At 48.6% G+C, this 21,663-nt stretch overlaps 3 protein-coding genes across 4 annotated transcripts in view; 2 read left to right on the top strand and 1 right to left on the bottom strand.

The window, feature by feature from the left end:
• Nucleotides 1-712: 712 nt before the first annotated feature.
• vps37a (VPS37A subunit of ESCRT-I) lies at nt 713-7,208 on the top strand. The gene is made up of 13 exons (XM_079728829.1): nt 713-861; nt 1,020-1,171; nt 2,439-2,513; nt 2,617-2,734; nt 3,053-3,156; nt 3,910-4,105; nt 4,187-4,257; nt 4,436-4,563; nt 4,833-4,891; nt 5,056-5,124; nt 6,130-6,273; nt 6,360-6,446; nt 6,558-7,208. Exons 2-12 carry the CDS (start codon nt 1,062-1,064, stop codon nt 6,438-6,440), a joined length of 1,155 nt encoding a protein of 384 aa, XP_079584955.1. The 5' UTR covers nt 713-861; nt 1,020-1,061; the 3' UTR covers nt 6,441-6,446; nt 6,558-7,208.
• Nucleotides 7,209-7,795: 587 nt separating this feature from the next.
• On the bottom strand, nt 7,796-17,174 carry mtmr7b (myotubularin related protein 7b). Of its 2 annotated transcripts, none has more exons than XM_079729476.1 (14): nt 16,916-17,174; nt 16,089-16,214; nt 15,707-15,869; nt 15,139-15,296; nt 14,356-14,484; nt 13,627-13,761; nt 12,909-13,041; nt 12,297-12,406; nt 11,859-11,984; nt 11,699-11,748; nt 11,204-11,404; nt 10,747-10,881; nt 10,363-10,489; nt 7,796-9,197 (listed from the first exon to the last, which is right to left on the bottom strand). In XM_079729476.1, exons 1-14 carry the CDS (start codon nt 16,937-16,939, stop codon nt 8,838-8,840), a joined length of 1,977 nt encoding a protein of 658 aa, XP_079585602.1. In that variant the 5' UTR covers nt 16,940-17,174; the 3' UTR covers nt 7,796-8,837. The 2 variants fall into 2 exon arrangements, with proteins under 2 accessions (XP_079585602.1, XP_079585603.1); XM_079729477.1 differs by having other exon boundaries at nt 8,991-9,197; nt 10,323-10,489.
• A 1,431-nt stretch (nt 17,175-18,605) lies between these two features.
• LOC307071386 (uncharacterized protein) overlaps nt 18,606-21,663 on the top strand; it is a gene marked incomplete at its 5' end in the record, with an annotated part of 36,451 nt that continues 33,393 nt past the window's right edge. The window contains 2 exon segments of the mRNA XM_079730368.1: nt 18,606-18,720; nt 18,980-19,110. Coding sequence (XP_079586494.1) covers nt 18,606-18,720; nt 18,980-19,110 — 246 coding nt within the window.

Here is a 21,663-nt window from a genome sequence, read left to right as displayed (position 1 = left end):
AAGTAACTGTAACGTAGTGATGAATTTACTATACATAGCTTGTCCGTGTGAGGCAGCCACTTACTAGTAGTGCAATTGTCCTTTGCGCGATTGGGTCGAAATCTGAATACGTAAATGATCATCGGGCTGCCCTAGTGGTTGAAGTGTTGTAAAACGTACAAAGTAATGACAGTTTGAAGCAAGTGGGTGGTGCCCGGGAGGTGACATATAGGTCCAGTTATAATAAGTCCAGTCTGTTTGTATAACTCTTAAACACAAGAACTGTTTCCGTTGTTAACCAATTGGTACTGCTTTTCTGCACGAAAAGCGTTCAACAAATAAAGTTTGCTTTGATCAAGTATAATTCGGCTAAGTATAATTCAATACATTTTAGCTTTCAAATGTGAGTTGATGAATGAATATATCGGTACAACTGCTTTAATCATGTTATTTAGGACAGATTGTGTGTGGCACTGGACATACCGTTCCCACTGGCTTCTCCAAAAGGCGTCACCAAATGTCACGTATGTTCTCTTGGTGATCAGCTGCCGCGTGTTATTATTTTTTAATTTAAAGTATTTTCTCATAATCTTGATTTCTGAATGACGTCACAAACCGGCAATAAACGTTCTAATTGCGAACTGCTTGTTTGAAAGTATGTTCATTGTAAGAAAATCGGAACGTTCTTTTGTTTTGTGACGAGTTATCGGTCCGTGACGTAGGACGTAAACAAGTTCACCAGCGGAGCTTCTGGTCCCCGTTTTGTGCGTGTAGCTTTTGATCATAAAGCGATGACTATATTCCTTAAATGCCCGGGGAGGAGAAACCGAACTGCTGCTTGATTCGACCATTTGGGATTAATCGTATCTGGCCTTGTTAAAGGTAAACGTTTAAAAGGTGTGAGAGAGAGTCAAACTGGAGAGAACAAAGCTAACTATGCTAACAGAATGTTAGTAACCGCGGTTAGCCATTACACATCCGATTTATTTTCCCTTTTGTTGTCCTTCTACGACTGTCGTCTCTTCTCTTTCGACATTTAGCCGCCCGACCCGTGTGTCCAGGCCGTAGTCCGCTAGGGGAGGATGAACTGGCTGTTTTCCTCGGGTAAAGGCTCCGGAGCTATGCCTGCGCTCAGCGGGCTGCAGCAGCAAAGACAGCGGCAAATCGAGTCGCTCCGAGCGGCTCACTCAAGGTAACATCGGCCTGCTAAAGACCACTAGGGTGGCATCTCTTTGACATATACTTGCATGTATAAAGTATTTTAAACGTTTTTTTTATTTTTATCTTACAACTACCTTTGAATGCAGCAAAAGTGCATCCATTTGACCAACGTTACACAGTAAACATTTATCAGACAAGATGAGGATGAGGTAGCAGGGAATCGAATTCCTAAACCTGGCAGTGTTAATGCCTTGCTCTACCAGTTCAGCTGGACATGGTCACTAGTGTCAAGCAAGAACTGTTGCTGCTGTCCAGCCACTAACTTCGTTCTAAAGTACTTCCTGATGTCTGCTACTGATGGCAATGTTTTTCTGCTCTTGGATCAGACCAGCGTGTATCCAAATGTAGGGCTAGCTTTAGCTGCTAGCTTGCCGATTAAACCATGTGCAGATACACGGTGAACATGTAACTAGCAGAGGAGATTAAAGCGTTATCTATTGTTAACTAGTGGAGTTCAGAGTCAGGCTAATCCGTCCTCAGTCCCAGACGTCCTGAGGAGAGCGCGGAGCCGAGACCGTACCGTACATTTTTACATTGTTGTTGTGCTTGTAGTACAGGTTTGATTTTGGGAAATTGGAACACATATTGCCGTTTAGTGTTTACAGTAATATTGTGACGCTTATATCCTGCCATGTGCGTAGACACTCGGCCAAGCCCCGTCAGAGCGGAACAAAACAACAGTTTATATTCCTAAAAGAAAAGATGTTCTACACGTAGGATCTCAATCTGCTCTACAATCAATGTAATGATAACGCAGCGGGCTCTGTCCGTAGGACTGCACAGATGGGGACGGACTGGTCCAGTCTTTCACTCACCTCTGTCATCACCCTGACCTCATCCTTCTACTGTCATTTTTGTGCTACGTCTCTTATTTTTCTGTCTGTAGACATATCTTTTCCACATATAAGGTGTGGTTTATTTTACATTTGAAAGTGCCGGCTGATCCATGAAGGTGTTGGATGAACACTTAATGATCCACGTGTGTCTGGGGAAGGTTCTTGAAGGGCCAATATCTTACCACCAGGTGTGAGGTTGATCAGCCGTTACAAGCCATTCCACAACCTACCCTCCAGTGCAGAAACGATGGGTGTGTTGTCCGGATGGAGGCTGGAGGGGAGGTTTCGACAAGGCTTTTAACGGCTGATCCACGTGTCACCTGGTGGGTAAGTGAGGCCCTGTGAGCGAGCGTCCAGGGGACGTTTGTGTGGCGGCCCTGGGCTGACTGTGTTCCCTTGCAGTCTGACGGAGATCCAGAAGGATGTGGAGTACAGGATCCCCTTCACTGTCAACAACTCCACTATCAGCGTCAACATGTGAGTGACCTTCAACCCCAGCCGCCGCCACGCACGCGGCCGCATGTCTCCACATGTGTTTGTCCAGGTGCTGATGCTCCCTCCCCCTCCCCCCGTCCTGCAGTTTGCTGCCCCCCCAGTTCCCCCAGGAGAAGCCGGTGGTCAGCGTCTACCCGCCGGTGGGACACCACCTAGTGGACAGCAACAACGGTACCTTGGTCACCAGCCCCCTCCTCACCAACGTAAGGACACCCCCATCCACGACCAATCAGAAGGAGCCGTTTCAGTTGGGGCTGTTGTGTAGTGATCAGTCAGCGGCACATAATGTATCGATGGAGCGCTTATCGGAGCAAAGAGCAGTACGAGATGGGAAGACGGTCCAATCAGGGATCCACAGGAAGTTCCGTTGTGATCGACAGTTCGGCTGTGACCTATGACCTGGATGTGTGTTTCAGTTTGGATCGCACCCTTATCTGGATGTGTGTTTCAGTTTGGAACGCACCCAGACCTGGATGTGTGTTTCACTTTGGAACGCACCCTTATCTGGATGTGTGTTTCAGTTCGGGATGCACTCTGACCTGGGGAAGGTGGTCCAGAGTCTCCTGGACGAGTTCTGGAAGAGTCCTCCAGCCCTGATGACCGACGGCAACGGCAGCTTCCCCTAGTGAGTGCAAGCAAGCACACACACACACACACACACACACACACACGCACACGCACACGCACACGCACACGCACACGCACACGCACACACACATACACACACAGGCACACAGACACACACACATGCACACGCACTCATACACAAGCAGGCACACCTATCTTCCCATGAGCACATTAGCAATGCGGAGCCCTCCTTTCACACGCTAACCACATCGTCACGGCTCTGCTGACAGACTGCTTTGTTCCTTCTGAGACCGTCACTCATGTGAAGGAGATTGGGGGGAACGATCTGCTTAAGAAACCCAGCCGTATCTTCATGATTCTGAATTGTATCACAACCTCCAAAAAGTCTCCTTCTGTCTTTGTGTGCTTAAATTATTCCAATCAGTCGATGTACCTTTTTCAAACACAAGCACGACGTAATCTTACAGACTTTACTCTTTCATGCCTTAATTTGCGGCAACGCCTTTCGTAGCACGCAGTGGACTGGAGTAGATCCTGAAATTAGCGCTGTGATGTGCTTAATCAAGAATCGATTCTGAAACGAATCCTGACCCCCAAGAATCAGAAGCAATCCAACAGAAACTGTTCTCCCTCAGAACCTCTGACTGCTGCAGCTTAACCCCACAGCCGGACCACTCAGCCACATGCATGATGCGTTTGAATGGGATGGTTCTCGGTGGGACTCGTCTGATTGGCCAGATGAGTGACCCCCCCTCCCTACGTTCTTCTTCCTCCTCCCCCCAATCCTCAGCAACATGTACAAGCCAGCCGCCATGGCCCCCTACCCCACCGCGTCCTTCCACTACGGCCCCCGGCCCCTGGCCCCGCCACCCCCTGCGGCAATGCCTCACCACGGGGGAGAGACGAGCCGCGGGCCCCCGGGGGCCCCGGCCCCCTACGGCCTGATAACGGACCTCCCGCTGGCCGTACCCACCGGAGACTCACAGGTAGGACTACTGCTCCTACCAGACCCCAGTACCAGTACCAGTGGCCTCGGTACCAGACACTCATTGCTCATTGTGTTGCAGGCTGGGGTGAACGGACACATGTACAAGATGCCCGACATCCCAGAGATCTTCCCTGAACTCTCTGACTTGAGGTAGGCCTCCTCCCTCCCGGTCCGCCCGGACCAGAACACTGCTTTACAGAGAGAGAGACAGACAGACAGACAGACAGACAGACAGACAGACAGACAGACAGACAGACAGACAGACAGACAGACAGACAGACAGACAGACACTGAGCTTGTGTGTGTTCATATATATTGTGTGTGTCAGTGTGTCCCAGCTGAAGCAGCTGTCGGAGGAGGAGGACGTTTTGCTGAGTTTCTCCGTCACGCTGCCGCAGCTCAAACTGGTCTCCAGCGACAAGGAGGATCTGGTCTCCAGCATCGTGGCTGTGGCCAGTGAGTAGCCATCCCCCACCTAACCACACCTCCACCTCACCATATTGATCCACCATCACACCTGGATATCTGCACCTGGACACATGACTGTGATGTTCTATCATGTTGAGATGTGAACAATGGATGTTCCCTTTCTTAAAGAGGAGTCTGTAGTCAGAATACTCTTCTGGATACTTTAGAGGATACTGACTACAGAGCCTTCCATAGCAGGGTAAAGCAGAGGACATACAATATACGGACGGATCTTTTCTTCTTTTCTTTCCCGTCAGAGAAAAACCTCCAGATGGAGCCACAGCTGGAGGGAAAGAGACAAGAAATGCTGTACAAGGTACACACACACACACACACACACACACACACACACACACACACACACACACACACACACACACACACACACACACACACACACACACACACACACACACACACACACACACACACACAGAGTACCTGTGAGTCTAGCAGTACAACCTCCTGTCTGTCTTGCAGTACGACCAGCTCACCCAGATGAAGATGGCCTTTGAAAACAAGTTGCAGCGTCAGCACGAGCTCAGTGAGGTAGGGGGCCCCTACCATCCCTCTATCATCCATCCCTCTATCATCCATCCCTCTGTCATCCATCCCTCTATCATCCATCCCTCTGTCATCCATCCCTCTGTCGTCCATCCCTCTATCGTCCATCCCTCTGTCATCCATCCCTCTGTCATCCATCCCTCTATCATCCATCCCTCTGTCATCTATCCCTCTATCGTCCATCCCTCTATCGTCCATCCCTCTGTCATCCATCCCTCTATCATCCATCCCTCTGTCATCCATCCCTCTATCGTCCATCCCTCTATCGTCCATCCCTCTGTCATCCATCCCTCTATCATTAATCCATCCCTCTATCATTAATCCATCCCTCTATCATCCATCCCTCTGTAATCCATCCCTCTATCATTAAGCCATCCCTCTGTCATCCATCCCTCTATCATCCATCCATCTATCATCCATCCCTCTATCATTAATCCATCCCTCTGTCATCCATCCCTCTATCATCCATCCATCTATCGTCCATCACTCTATCATCCATCCCTATATCATTAATCCATCCCTCTATCATCCATCCCTCTATCATCCATCCCTCTATCATTTATTCATCCCTCTATCATTTATCCATCCATCCCTCTATCTGCGTCCATCTCTCTCATCCATTAACATCCCTTTTTCTGCCTCGATCATATATCCCTCTGTCATATATCCATCGCTCTATCCGCCTCTATCATTCATCTATCCCTCTATCTGCATCCATCACTCCATCATCCACTAGCATCCCTTTCTCTGCCTCTCATCCATCCCTCTGTCTGCCTCTAATGTGTACTAGTAGGTCTGAATGGAGCTCCTGTTCTGTGTTTAGAATAATGGGGGGGGGAGTCCTGGGTTTGAAACTGAGCAGCTCTATGGCACCGCGCTGGGATAGTGATACGACTCCAGTTACCGTCACGTTTTCATTTTGGTAGCTTTAAGGTTGCTATATATTTGGCCCTCGTTTTGACGTGTGTGTGTGTGTGTGTGTGGGTGTAGAGCTGCAGTGTGAGCGCTCTGCAGGCTCGGGTCAAGGTGTCGGCCCACCAGGCGGAGGAGGAGTCTGAGGAGACGGCCGACAACTTCCTGGAGGGACGCAGCGACATCGACGACTTCCTGTCCAGCTTCATGGAGAAGAGAACAGTGAGTCTGCTGTAGTGAGGAGGTACCCTGGTCGACTGCAGCTGCTCTGGTACCAGCTCACTGTGTGTGTCTCTGTGTCCGTCCAGCTGTGCCACAGCAGGAGGGCTAAAGAGGAGAAGTTGCAACAGTCCATCAACACACACAGACAGTTCCCGACCAGCATCTAACACCAGGTAACACACACACACCTGGTAACACACAAACACAAACAGCACGTCACACACACAAACACAAACCAGGTAGCACAGAATTTATCGAAAGAGTTTTTGTCGTCCCTCTTTCAGGTCAGCTGGCGGAGGAAGAGGAGGTGGAGGAGAGGAAGAACACTACAACAGCAAGCCCCCACCCCCCAAGATGGGGAGAGAGAGAGAGAGAGAGAGAGAGAGGTGGTGAAAGAGGGAGGAAGGGAGGGAGATGATGAGGCTGAGGGAAGAGAGTGAGAAGGTGAGGGGGGAGAGAGAATGGTTAAGGAGGGAGAGGCAATGAAAAGGAGAGGAAGAGAGTCCACTTCTTGGTTGTCCCTGTAAACGCCAGTTCTGTGACCTTTTGACCTGTAGAATCAGAGCTTCTAGTGAGTGAGGAGAGCTTCAGCTAGGAGGCACTTCCTCTCTTCTCTCCTTGGTGCCCCGGAGGAGACAAACGGAGACTCACAACGAGGCTGTCCTTACAAGCTCCTTCACTGCCTGACCTCGGGGTCACGACCCCGACCCCCCCCACCCGGGCTTCACCCTAGGGGTCGGCGTGGGGCCACGGAGCACGGTGATGAAGGTGATTTTCTGAAATGATTTGAGAGGAACAGTTTTGATGGAGTACTGCACAATGCGCGGACGGGACAGTCCTGATACTGTATTTAAGTGTTGATAATTATAGACTTTATTGTGACCAAGGACTCGGACAACCTTGTATCATATACACTTATTTAAATGTTGGGGTAATAAAACATTTAGAATAACGTGTTGTGCTTGTCATTTGTCCCCCCAGCCTAGTCAGAGACATCTCCCCCTCCTGTGATGTGACCCCACAGGCTTGTAGGAACCGTATCACAGGAACTGATTAATTACCAATTACAATTAACAAAGACTTTCACTACAATTGAAGCGGTTGAACCACCAGCAGCTCAGCCCACCAGTCAAAGCCCTGAGCCCACAAAACTAAAAACTAGGTGGAAATACGGGAAAAACAAATAGCACTAAGAAGGAGGGCAGAATAAGTGTCTTTTGTTGTATGTTGTATGTATGTTTTTCACAGGTTGTCGTGGTTAGCTACAGTAATTCACCACTTGGTTAATCTGAGTAAAATGGCTGTATTCGCCCTAGTCAGTTATTTTTCTTGTGCTGTGTAGCTTTCTGTCGACCACGTCTTTCACAAGGTTTGGTAATTTTCGCAAACGATACATTGGTGACACAAAGCACAAGTTTTTTTTCCTTCAAAGTGGAAAAAAAAACAGGTATAGTTTAAGACAGCTTTTTTAATCTCAGCCACTCTACTTCATAAACTACAGAAACGTCCCATTCACTTTGTTTCATGATTTTCAACCTCACAACATTTGAGAAATGAACAAAGGCAGCTTAAAATACATATTTTACATGTAATAATAATACAGGTCCAAACCCAACAATACTGATAGGTCCGGGTTGTTCTGGTGCAAAGGACGTTGTCCCAGACCAGGACCTGCATTCCTGCGGTCCAGCTGGTACAACATGTGGCAGCTAGCTCACCACCGTGTCTCTTAGAAACCGTAGCATGGCGTTGGCCTCCAGGCTACAGACCTCAGGTCAGATTATCCTCGCTCCGTGTGTGCGCCGCTAGTCCCCGTCCACGTCAAGTTTCGCTTGCGTCTTTGTAATAAATAAAACCTCCCATGTAAAAATAAAAATGTTAAAAAAAAACGCCCGAGTGAACAGAACATGACAGTAAAATACAGCGCCACGTTTGTCCAGGTGAGCAAAGGAAACCGACTTGAGATAAACTAAGTGAGCGGCGGCGTTGATCTCATCGGGGGACAGCAGGGCACACAAGGTCGCAGTACGAGGGTACGAGGCGGTCCGGTACCATCAGAGGTCATCAGAGAGACTACAAGACTAGTAGAGAGGGTCCCAGGTACTAGGGAGTGGTAGTATAGAGGGTACTAGGGAGTAGTAGTATTAAGACTAGTATAGTGGTACTAGGGAGTGGTAGTGTTAAGACTAGTATAGAGGGTACTAGGGAGTAGTAGTATTAAGACTAGGATTGATGGTACCAGGGGGTGGTAGTATTTAGACTAGCAGGGACAAGGTAATATGCAGGGTACCCGGATCCGGACCAGCACACACTTACGGAAGGAAGGGTACCCCAAGGGGGTCTTTTATAGTAGCACACCTGGTACTCAAAGACAGACTTGCGGTAGATTCCCAGTAGGAGACGGGGTACGTAAGGTTTGCAGGAGTATTTAAAGTACTAGTTGTTGGTATACAGGGTCCGCAGTACTGAAAGGTAGTATTTGTAGTATGAGTACATTGCAGGGGGGGTGAGTTCAGGATCAATAGTATTAATATTCAAGCGGACGCTGTGATTGGACTCGCCGGTCAGTCTGAGCTGAGGCCCGCCTCCTCTCCATTCTGCCCCCTGATGACCTCGTCGCCGACGCTGAGGTCGGCCACGCCCGACTCTAGGTCGCTGGACAGGTCGTCAGGGTCACAACCTTTCCCTGACCCCGGTGGCTCTAGGGGGAGGCACAGACCGGCAGCTGGCCGTCGGGTCTTCTGATTGGCTGGTTCAGAGGCATGATGGGAGGAGCTGTGGTTCTGTGCTGGGCTGGTGATTGGATAGGAGTACGTAGTGGGCGGGTCCGGCCCGCTGTATCGCAGCTGTGATTGGTTAATCTTCCTCTTGGGTACCTCCACCTTCTGGTAGCTTATTGGCTCCCCGGTTAGGGCTGCCAGTCGCTGCAGGAGGGAGGAGAGAGGAGGTGGAGAATGGAGGGATAAGGATGCATACCTTCAGCTAGGGGTCTGGGTTCATGGTCCTCAATACATACTCTCTGTAGCTGGATGCCTAGTGAGATCAATACATGAGAATCAATATGTATAGCTGGAGCCCTAGTGAGATCAATACATGAGAATCAATATGTATAGCAGGAGCCCTAGTGAGATCAACACATATAGCTGGAGCTCTAGTGAGATCAATACATGAGGATCAATATGTATAGCAGGAGCCCTAGTGAGATCAATACATGAGGATCAATATGTATAGCAGGAGCCCTAGTGAGATCAATACGTGAGGATCAATATGTATAGCAGGAGCCCTAGTGAGATCAATACATGAGGATCAATATGTATAGCTAGAGCCCTAGGGACCACAGTGAGATCAATACATGGATGAGGATCAATACGTATAGATAGAGCTGGATCAATACATGTAGGCAGGGATCTAGTCCTGATGGGTACTGAGCTGTGTTCTCCGAGGAGTGGCCTTGATGGTTAAGTCTTGGTCTGCTGGGGCCGGTAACTTGGTGGGGGTTTAAGGGACCTTGTTCAAAGCCTTCTTAGAGTTCGGAAAGTTCCCTCCAAAGGAGAACCAAACGCGTTGTCGGAGCGAGTCCTGCCCTCCATCAGACGTACAGAACGCCTCTGACTCCTGGTAGACCCTCCCCTTCCTGAAGGGGGCGGGGCCTCCTCCTCTGTCTCTATTCGCCGCCGTCAGATTTGGTTGTAGCTAGAATGATTGATTGGCGGTACCTGGTAACCTAAACCACCGATAACAATTAACAGAATTTGCAATATAACCTAGTCCCTACTTTAAAAAAAATTGCATTTAAGTCACAGTCTGCACCAGGATCAATCCATATCACTACTTTGTAACATCACTTCATCACTCTTAGGGAATCGAACCAAGTCCCTGTCGGCTAACACCCTTACCAACCAACTACCCTGTTCCCGATGATCCTTTTAACCGTCAAACTCTCATTCCCCCTGTCACTCAAAGAGAAGGACCAATCAGACTGGAGGCGGTGATGTGGCGATGGAGGCGTGGTTTTAAATAGAGGGGGCGTGTCTTTGTGTGTTGTATGCCTTGTCTGGAGCCCAGTGGGGCGGGTCCTCCTGCCGCTACCTCCTGCTGATTGGCCAGCTCCTGCTCCAGCTGCTGGGACCCCTCCTTCACGCTGGACAGGAAGTCAACAGGCGTCTGGGCCGGGGGGGCGGGCGTTTCGGCCGGGCTGTACAGACCCTTCCACATCCTGGGAGGAACACAACCGCAGCCAATCGGTGAAGCTCTTCTGTTACTACCATTGGCTAACAGAAGGAGCTGATTATATTGATATTGATATTGTGTGTGTGTGTGTGTGTGTGTGTGTGTGTGTGTGTGTGTGTGTGTGTGTGTGTGTGTGTGTGTGTGTGTGTGTGTGTGTGTGTGTGTGTGTGTGTGTGTGTGTGTGTGTGTGTGTGTGTGTGTGTGTGTGTGTGTGTGTGTGTGTGTGTGTGTGTAGTGACTGACTTGAAGCAGTAGGGGGTGGTGTTGGGCCTCAGGACCCCTTGGGTCTGGCTCTGCTCTGCCCGGTACAAAGGGTTCCAGTACTTCTCCCGGTCCCTCCACAGCCTGCTCCACACCGAGAAGCTCCTCTCCTGCAGCCTGCACACGTACACACGCACGCACACGCACACGCACACGCACACGCACACGCACAAAGCAAGACAAATATTAGGAATGAATTAATCTGTTTGGTGTGTGTCTTTCGTGTGTGTGTGCTGTGTGCGTGAGAGAGTGTGTGTGCAGGTGTGTTTGTCTGCCTGGGAGCCTGTGTATGTGTTGGGTTTGTGTTAAGAGCGCGTGCAAGTCTGCGTGTGCGCGCATCTGTGTGTGTGTGTGAGTGCGCGTGTCTGCATGTGGGTGCGTGAGTGTGTGTCTGTGCGTGTTGGTGTGTGTGTGTGTGTGTGTGTGTGTGCGTTCTGACCTCAGAGAGCGGCGCTCCTTCTCGCTGTTCCCCAGGAAGGTCCCGTCCTGGCAGGAGTAGGCGAGGGTCCGCAGGTCCAGCAGGAAGCGCTCGTTGAACTGGAAGGCGCAGGGGAACTGCTGGGCCAGCTGCCACAGCACCTCCAGGAACTGGTCCAGGACCGGGGACACCTCCCGGGGGTCCCCGTCCAGGTGCCCGTACCTGGACCCCCCCCGACACAAACACCGGTTACTAGGTGACCGCCTGTAGCCCCCTGACACGGACACCGGTTACTAGGCAACCACCTGCACCCCCCCCCCCCTTGAGATACACCTCTTATTAGGCAACCAGCTGTTACTAGGCAACCCACCAATGACCAATGAGTAGATTACAGAGCAATAGTACCTGGGTCCGAAAGAACCCAGGTTCTAATCAAGGGGGGGGCAGACCCGGGAAGTCTTAATATGGGCATGCCAGTGCGGTACTTCTTTAGGTCTGGTCGCCGTAGAAACTGACCTGTGTGAGAACTTGTGACCGAAAGACACCCAGTCCTTCTCTATCAGAACCTGCAAAGGAGAGCAGAGGAGGTCAAAGGTTAGGGTGCTGGTAGGACTCACCCCAGGTGTGTGTGTGTGTGTGTGTATGTGTGTGTGTGTGTGTGTGTGTGTGGACCTACCATGAGTCCCTTCATGGTTCTGTAGAAGGGCTCCAGCAGCACGCTGGCTACAGAGCAGGCCTGCGCCGTGCGGTCCCATCCGTCAGAACAGTGGACCAGAACACTGACCCCCTCGTCTGCTATGGCCTGGAGAGAACACACACACACACACACCCAGGCACATTGTGTTTTACTATCTCTGTGAGGACCAGAGAGTGTGAGTGTGTGTGTGTGTGTGTGTGTGTGTGTGTGTGTGTGTGAGTGTGAGTCTGTGTAAGCCATTCTGCATGTTTTCTCCATATGTTTATGGTACCATGGTTGACGTGATATTCTTTGTTCTTGTTTATTGATATGACCGTGTGTGAATGGCGTGATCTAGAGGTGTGGTGAAGCCCTTTGATTAGGCTCAGGTGCAAGCTGAGGGTAGAGTGGAAGGGAAAGCAATGTGTGTATGTTCACCTTGGCTATAAAGACTCCAGCGTCCAGCACAGCCTTGATGTGTTTCAGCCAACCAGAGTTCTCCAGGCCCAACAGGAAGTCACTCATCGAGGGGGCGCGTTGCTCGCCCACTGCTCACCGGAGAGAGAGAGAGAGAGAGAGAGAGAGAGAGAGAGAGAGAGAGAGAGAGAGAGAGAGAGAGAGAGAGAGAGAGAGAGAGAGAGAGAGAGAGAGAGAGAGAGAGAGAGAGAGAGAGAGAGAGAGAATGAAGCCCAATCCCCCACCGTGTGTGTGTGAGTTTACATTTATGTGTGTGTGTATGTACGTTTGTGTGTGTGTACTAGGGCTGCGTCAAACGATCACAAAACAAATATAAACAATTTTTGAACAGCTGGATACATATATGTACATTATTTTAGATTTGAACATTTTCTAAGTTCTCTGTTGCAAAGGTTGTTTTGGGAGAGACATGCTGAATAAATGCATCATGTTTTCGAACTCAAAAATAATCGTTTGAATAATCGTGATTTCAATATTGACCAAAATAATTGTGATAACAATCGAGCAGCCCTAGTGTGTACGTTTGTGTGGGTGAACGTTTGCGTTTGCATGCGTGTGTGTGTGCGTGCGTACCGTCAAGGATCCTCTGCTGGCTGCTCCTCATCACGTGGATGTTGTCGATGCCGCTGAAGTGCAGCTTGATGTTGCCGTAGTGATCCTCGCTCTCATAGCCCTTGCCTGCTGCGCGGTTGGCCATTGCGTTCAGCTACACACACACACACACACACACACACACACACACACACACACACACACACACACACACACACACACACACACGTACGTACGTCAGTCTGCTGTACGGTTGAGCAACATGAGACCTTATGTCCAGAGTGTGTGTGAGTGTGTGTCATAGTATCCCACATAGTAACTGCTATCATAATGAACGTGGTGGTAGTGTCACATCACCCATTTCACAGATGACTGTTATGAAGCTGTACATTTGACTTCCACGGACGGGCTCGTTTATGTCTTATTTTTACGACTAGCAGGTGAAGCGGGCTGTACTTAGCCAACTGGGACGGGACTCCAACAGGACCAGTCTAAATCACAATAATACTAAATCTTTAATCAATTTAAATTAAATGAAACCGTTAATACATCCAGTATAGGACGAAAACTAAATAGAACAAAAACGAATATTAGGATTAGCTTTGCAATACGAGAGCGAAATCCGATTTCTTCCCGTTTACTTAGAATGGTCACAGACCGGCGTGAGCCACCTAGAGGCCGTCAGAGGAATGACATGTAAATTGTGTATGCGTGTGTGTTTGTTTGTGTGTGTGGGTACCCTGGGTCTAGTGTCCACTACGTAGATGAAGTCACTCCCAGGGTTGGCCTTCATCACGGCGGTCACCATCTGCTCATCTTCCTCACTACGACCAGAGAACCCCGACAAAGGCTGGCTGCAACGACACACTGCAGCCTGCACACACATACATGCGCACGAACACACATAAATATTATTTGCTAATGAATTAAAACAGTGTATGTGTGTGTGTGTGTGTGTGCGTGTGTGTGTGTGTGCATATAGCTGTGTGTATGTATAGTCTGGGAACCAGATGAATCTGCAAGCTCGTGTTTTATTTGCTTTGGCAGATGCTCTGACAGTTGTTTGGTACACACAGATTTCCAGCATTCATAAAGCAATCAAAGTTCATCTGAAATGGGGCGTGTTTGATACAATGACTGTACAGATGAGCGTCATTTAGGAGCAACATTGACGCACTTTCATAAATACAACCAAGATGGCTGTCGCTGATGTGGAGTGGTTTGTTGACAGGAGGTCCGCTGATATCAGGCTACCTATCTATCATATGTGTCCTGGTGGAAGTGTGTTTATAATATGTATAGTAAATATAGTGAACAGGGGACTATATATACCAGAGTGTCCTGGTGGAAGTGTGTTTATAATATGTATAGTAAATATAGTGAACAGGGTACTATATATACCAGTGTCTTGGTGGAAGTGTGTTTATAATATGTAAAGTATATATAGTGAACAGGGGACTATATATACCAGAGTGTCTTGGTGGAAGTAGCTGAGGACAGGAAGTCGTCCTCTGCTCCTGAAACGAGAGCTGCCCATTAGGACGGCCGGTGACGCCCACCTAGACACAAACAGCTGGGCGGGGTAAGAGTCACACATCTGGAGAGAGAGAGGGAGGGAGACATCAAACAGCTGGAGAGAGCGACAGAGAGAGAGACATATCAAACAGCTGGAGAGAGAGACAGAGAGAGAGACATATCAAACAGCTGGAGAGAGAGACAGAGAGAGAGACATATCAAACAGCTGGAGAGAGAGACAGAGAGAGAGAGACAGAGAGAGAGACATATCAAACAGCTGGAGAGAGAGACAGAGAGAGAGACATATCAAACAGCTGGAGAGAGAGACAGAGAGAGAGAGACAGAGAGAGAGACATATCAAACAGCTGGAAAAGGAGACAGAGATAGAGAGACATATTAAACAGCTAGAGAGAGAGATGCAAAGAGAGAGAGAGATGCAGAGACATTGCAAACAGCTGGGAAGGATAGGAGCTAACAATCTTTTCAAAAGCTTGGCAACTGATGGGAGGGGCTTTTATATAGATAACATATGACTCAGACTCTGTTGACAACTTGGCAAAGATGGAAAACATGGCATCCGAAAAGCTGATTATTTCGGTATTTGTCTTTGGAGTAGGCAGCAGCTTTGTATTTTGTCATCATTTTTTAATCAGTATTTATTTTTGCCCCGCCGAGCGTGTTTCTAGTTCCCTGGCATCAGCCCTGTGCTGCATTTAAAAAGAGAAATAACAGAGACCTTGTATTCGCTGTTGGCTGCCGTGGCGACCCACAGGTTGTTGGGCAGACCCATGCGCTGGTAGTCCTGGGAGGGGAGGACCAGGGACCAAGACTTCTCCCTCTCCTCCTGGTTGGTGTTGGGGTTGATGGAGAGGCAGTACAGCTCACTGTAGCTCTCTGGGGGCGAGAGACATGCACCTTCACTCTCAACGCAAAATGTATTCTCTGTCTATTGTCTGTCTGTCTGTCTGTCTGTCTGTCTGTCTGTCTGTCTGTCTGTCTGTCTGGCTGTCTGGCTGTCTGGCTGTCTGGCTGGCTGTCTGGTTGTCTGTCTGTCCCTAAATTTGTCTAACTCTCTCTCTGAAAGATGCTCAATCAAAATGATTATTTGTTACTGACATCTTGAGTGCGTTAGGTGCCTCTCTCTTTCTCCCTCTCTCTCGGACAGCGTAGGGTAAAGTGCGCTAGAGACTGTGTTTATTCATTGACTGCACTTGGTGACCAGACCGTACAACAGTGCACACACACACACACACACACACACACACACAGGCACACGCACGCACACGCGCACGCACGGCCCCCACCTGGTCGTGAGAGGCGGGTGAGGGAGGCGTGGACGTCCACACAGTCTCTCTCCAGGGGGAAGAGGAGGTGGAACACCCGGAAGTCCTTACAGCGCAGCACCAGCTGACTTCCTGTTGGGCCGCTGGGGGGGCGTTCCAGCCCGGACACCATGCTGTGAAGCACCTGAGACACACACACACACAAAGAATACAATTATAAACACAAATATATATACACCCATGTGAGTAGTATTTTTTTTTTGTCATTTGTCATAACTAACAAATCTCTTCTCATCTACGAGTATGAACAAGATTTCTAAAGTGGAGTCAGACGTTAGACTCTGAGACACCATCAACGTGTGCGTGTTCCGGTGTGCGTGGCACTGCAGTGCATGCTGGGTACCCAGGTCTCCCTGCGTGTCTCCGGGTGGTTCTCCACAAAGATGGTGTGTGTGGCGGAGAGGTAGAGGGTCCCCAGGAGGGGCTTCCTCTGGCCCGCCCGGCGCTGCAGCAGACGCACCTGCTCCACCTGACACACACACACACACACACACACACACACACACACACACACAGATTGATACAGACAGAAGTTATCTGCTTTCTGTAGGTAAAATGAACGTCCATTTATCTGTGTGGGAACCTTTCAGAATGTTACAGTACTACTACTACTACCATAGTACTGCTGCTGCTACTTCTACTATCACAGTACTGTTACTACTACTACTACTACGACCATAATATTGCTGCTACTACTTCCACTACCACAGTACTAGGTTCCTAATAAAGTAAGGTTATGATAATATTGAGTTTGTCTACGTCGCCGTGTGTGTGTGTGTGTGTGTGTGTGTGTGTGTGTGTGTGTGTGTGTGTGTGTGTGTGTGTGTGTGTGTGTGTGTGTGTGTGTGTACGTGTGTGTGTGACACTCCGTGGTAAAATGGAGGTCCCCCGAATCCCGATGCACCGTCACCGTCACTGGCGTGTACATAGGAACCGAGGGTCCATAAACTACACAACATCGTTGTTCGTGATATAAATCCCATGAACCTAGTACACTGCGATTTTCTTGTGGTGTCATAAACGGTAATATCGTGCAGTTAACGGAGGACGGGACTGAACGGGTGTTCCGTCTATCCTCATGAGGAGGAGGGCCTGAGAAGGACCGATGGAGGGAGGGCGCGATGGTGCATCAGGAATGATGGAGGGATGGAGAGGACATACAACACCTACCTTGGGCGTCCGGATGTGCTCCATCACCAGCAGCAACACCGACCCTGCTGTTTGGAGGATTATGTTCCAAGGGGGGCTTTGTGTTTGACCGCAACGCGTTTAGATTCCGTATTCCAGCGGCATGTTCACACGAGAGAGCTGCGCTTTCATTCGTTCTTGTTCGTCTGATTCGATATTTAACCGTCGCTCGTTGATCTCTGCATATCCGGCGTGTTGTGTGTTGTGTGGAAGAGGGGGTGTATATATTGTGATGATGAAGCCTGCGGGAAGCGCTCTACAACAACACAAGGTGTGTCGCATAGTGCGCCTGCGCGGCACAAGCCCCGCCCAGCACTGCCAGATTTTATTTTCAGATTTAGTGCTACAATTCAATTATGTTTTAATTGTATTTTTTTATATTGTTTAATAGTGTTATTAATACACTATTTTTTTATACTTATTATTATTTTAACGTAGCGGTGGAATGTAACTATTTACCCTAATACTACTGTGTTGCATTAACCTTGTGAATGTGAAACTATTACTCACATAGACAGTATTATCTAAAAATGTTAGTATATCGTCATTAAAATATTGTTTGACTACATACTCGTTTTCAATGTTATAATTTGTTCTTTTTCATCGTGTCTGTGAGTTTCGTTGGATTAAGGAAGTGGATGTCACGCAGCATGACGTACGCCTTGCGGGTCACACACAGACGCTACACACACGTTGTGAAACCGTGTCACACAACCACCGTGGCAGTTTGATTCCTCATGTCCGGTGGTCATCCAACACCCCGTCTCCCGTTACTATCACCAGGTAATTTATCACGTTAACTGTCTCACTATCACCAGGGCAGTTACAACAATGGTTAACTATCTCACTATCACCAGGTCAGGTACCACACTGGTTAGCTGTCTCACTATCACCAGGTCAGTTACCGCACTGGTTAAGAGTCTCACTATCATCAGGTCAGTTACAACACTGGTTAGCTGTCTCACTATCATCAGGTCAGTTACAACACTGGTTAGCTGTTTAACTATCATCAGGTCAGTTACAACACTTGTTAACGGTCTCAATATCACCATGCAGGTCAGTAAGGACACTGGTTAACAAGTTAGGCTGGGTTAGGGCTGTTAGGGTTAGGTGAGGTTAGGTTAGGTTTATGGTTGGTGGTAATGTTTGCTAGGTTAGTTAAGGTTAGGTTAAGCTTATGGTTAGGGTTGACTCAATTCTTATACAGGGAAACCTTAACAGACTATCGTTAGTCTGATAACCAATAATCAGGATGAACAGAGACGGGTTGAACTCAAAGTTACATCTATCCACCCCTGTGTCCTCAGTAGAAGATGAGCAGGAAGTATAAATCATGGGGACTCCAGCACCACGTGGTCATCACACGCAACACAGTTGTCTTTCACAATCACCCAAATTAATGACTTATTTCATTGATCTCTTCCCTCCTGACATTGCCCAAGTAGCACACTGACCCTTGACACGCCTCAAGGATGACTGTTCGATTCCTGTCCTGATACACTGAGACTCTCTGCGTGTTCACACAGGCTCACTTGTGCGCTCGTTCCAAGGCCTAAGCCCTATAAAGTCCGGACTACATAGCTCACTATTGAGGGAACCGGCAGAAGGGTTTAACGGTCTGAAACCCAGGTGGCGGCAGGGATCCCTGTGTGTCTGGCCACCGTAGCAGTGGATGTGGACGCACCACCTACTGCACCATCTGGACCAGACTGAGCTGCCCTTCCTTCCAGGGAAGCCCTCGCCCTTCCTCTCCATCAATGTCAACAACTGCGCACTTATCGTATGTTGTACGTCCTGGCACTTAAAAATAGTGGTTAGCATTGTTTAGCATCTTACCCGAGCTATCTTTGTTGTATACGGGGAATGGGTTAACCTGGCAATTGTAAGTGCTTGGCACTTGGTTCCAGGAACATCCTTACTGTACCGGCAACATACTGTATATTGTTTCCCTATCGTCTGACAAATGTATTTATTTTAAGTCACTCTGGATAAAAGCGTCTGCTAAATGCCCTCAATGTAAATGCAAACAACTCTCGACTCGGACAGCCAAGAACCTGGGCGTGACTCTGGATGACCAGCCATCCCTCTCTGCCAACATCGCTGCTTCCCGCTCCTGCAGATTCATGCTGCCCAACACGAAGGGGATGGGTCTGTTCCTCACCCAGAAGGCCACCCAGGTTCTGCTCCGGGCTCTTCTAGAAAACACTGCTCTCTGCTGGTGGGTCTGCCTGCATGCAGCGTTCCTCCCGGCACCTCATCCACCCTGCAGCAACCTAACCCTATTCAGGGTTAGGTTAGAATATAATATAATTCTCTTATTGTCATTGCACATAGTACAGCGAAATTTAAATGTCATCCATACGGTGTGATTCACAACAACAATTTATATATATATATATATATATATATATATATATATATATACGAAAGGTAAAAAATATATGTATAACAAATAAAGATAAAATATACAAATAACAAATAAAGATGATAGATACAGATAAATAAATAAGGGTTAGGGTCATGCTTGTTGGTTAGGTTAGCTTAGTGTCGGTCAAACCAATCCAAACGGCCTGCTGCTGCCTCACTAGGCGGGACCCCTACCGCAACTCAACAAAATCCAAAAATTGTTTGCAGTCTTGACTCCCCAAACCCTGGAACGAGCCCCCCGCTGAGTCCTGGACAGATTAAGCAGTTATTGGATGAATTATGTCGTCGTTGTTTTTCATGTCGAATGCCCTTATTGTAATTTGCTTTGGACAATAGCGTTGGCTAAATACATCTAATGTAATGTTAAGTAATGCATTAAGATCATAATTAGCTAGTTGCATTGTAATAAGTTAAACAGAAAATATAATTGACAAGAGATAGGGAAATGCTGAGTCTCCATTCATGTAAATCGGGCAATACGGTATTTATTTCAATCGATATCATGGTGTCCTTAAAGAACCCTAACATCACATCCCATATATAAGCCTAGTCCTGTCCGCACCCTCACAGTCACCGCATCGAGGCGGAGTGCATAGCAGTTCTCCGTGTGTCCGCTAGAGGGCACTAGACACCACCGCGGGTCCACCGTCCACCGTAGACACACACCGGTGTCGGCACTATTTCCCCACACACAACGTGGGGGTTCTGCTCGGTTATGGGGCAGTTTAGTGTCGCAGTGATTCTAGTAGTGTGTGACGGCGGTAGACCACACGACGGTGGTATTTGGTAGTATTTTGACAGTTCAAGATCGTTCCAACGGATGATATGTCGGCCTTGACGTCACGGCGTCTCCAGGTGAGGTGCTGAGTCCAGCACGACGAGTTCCGAATACCACGGGTAAAGGTTTTATTTTTGTAATATCCCCTTTATATGGTTTTGCTAGTGACAGTTTGCCATAAGCCATGTTAGATGTTTGATTCGCGTTGCCGCTACTTAGCAGATAAGTTGTTCAGCGGTCTTGGTCGTTCTCAATGTCGGTCATCTTCAAGTCTTCGTCAGCTATTCAAACGGAAATAAAGTTCATGTGTTGGTACGCTGAAGCCAAGGTGATTTCCTTTAGCTCAGGTGGTTATCACGACGTGTGTATGTGTTTGTGCGTCTGTGTCTGTGTCTGTGCGCGCGAGTGTGGTGCGCGCGAGTGTGTGGTGTGTATGCGCGCGTGCGTGTGGCGTGTATTAAGATCTGATCAACATTCCCACTACTGCAGCACAATCCGTGTTACATAACGGCCTACCCTCAGTACCCTTTCTATCTGTCCGTCTCCTTGTCTGCCTGCCTGTCTGTCTAAACTCCACCAGTAGACTAGTTGATATTATCATTCATACTGAATAGGGGCCAAGATGGTGGTACAGAATGTTACTAGGACGTGATCTTTATCATATCAGAGAGTTGGGGGTGGGGGGATTAAAGTTATGCTTGAGTTTTCAAAAGCAGCCAGTATATCGTCTAACTAATATTTAATAATTGAGCATGCTGTTATCCTCAGCAAACTACATGTCATTTCAGAGAGTAGGAGCAGGCAGGGGTTAGACTGTTCAGAGACAGGTCATTATGGAGCAGGTAGGGGTTAGACTGTACAGAGACAGGTCATTAAGGTACAGGTATGGTTTACTTTAGACAGCACAGAGACAGGTCATTATGGAGCAGGTATGGGTGAGACAAAGACAGTACGGAGACAGGTCATTAAGGAGCCAGTTCTACAGGGTCTACCGGATCACCATGACCACTGGACCTGCTGGTAGGGCTTCTGGGACGTGGATCTGATGTGATGTGGACATGAGTCCAGCCGCCCTGGCCTGGCCGGAGTCCCTGCTGCTGTGCGTGTTAGTGTGCTGCATCACGTGGACTAATGACCGGGCTATGAGTGAGATTAGCGCGAACTTTTTCTGGAGCGCGCGCGCATGTGCGCGCGCGTGTGTGCGTGTGCTACATTACAAGGACTAATAATCTTGCACTGGAAGCGTTTGGCCCGGGTGGGTTTTGGAGCTGTGTGGTTTCCATGGGAACCAATCTGCTTGTGGGATTGTCTCCAGGTCGCTACACGTCCTGCTTCCTCCCGTCGAACCCCGCGTGGCTACAGGCTGCTGGGCGGGCACACGTGGGCGAGTGCACGTGGGCATATGCACGGCAGTGTGTGTGTGTGTGTGTGTGTGTGTGCGTGCGCCCGCGCGTGTCTGTGTAGGGGGATAGTTATATGTGCATGTAATATGTGCATGTCAGGACATGTAGTGATGCACATAATT

Source organism: Pollachius pollachius (genome assembly GCF_949987615.1).
Source record: "Pollachius pollachius genome assembly, chromosome: 2".
In the NCBI taxonomy this organism is placed as follows: Eukaryota; Metazoa; Chordata; class Actinopteri; order Gadiformes; family Gadidae; genus Pollachius; species Pollachius pollachius.
Note: the sequence above shows the minus strand (reverse complement) of the source record. Positions and strands in the feature narration are given on the sequence as shown.

Bases quoted from the DNA above. Each gene is read 5' to 3' on its own strand.
- mtmr7b (XM_079729476.1), bottom strand. From the start codon at position 16,939: ATGGAGCACATCCGGACGCCCAAG. The intron at 16,215-16,915 runs GTAGGTGTTGTA...TGTGTGTGTCAG, and splicing joins AGCACATCCGGACGCCCAAG to GTGGAGCAGGTGCGTCTGCT. The intron at 9,198-10,362 runs GTAGCGGCAGGA...TCCCTCCTGCAG, and splicing joins AGCTGGCCAATCAGCAGGAG to CGACTGGCAGCCCTAACCGG.
- vps37a (XM_079728829.1), top strand. From the start codon at position 1,062: ATGAACTGGCTGTTTTCCTCGGGTAAAGGCTCCGGAGCTATGCCTGCG. The intron at 4,258-4,435 runs GTAGGCCTCCTC...TGTGTGTGTCAG, and splicing joins CCTGAACTCTCTGACTTGAG to TGTGTCCCAGCTGAAGCAGC. The intron at 5,125-6,129 runs GTAGGGGGCCCC...GTGTGGGTGTAG, and splicing joins GTCAGCACGAGCTCAGTGAG to AGCTGCAGTGTGAGCGCTCT.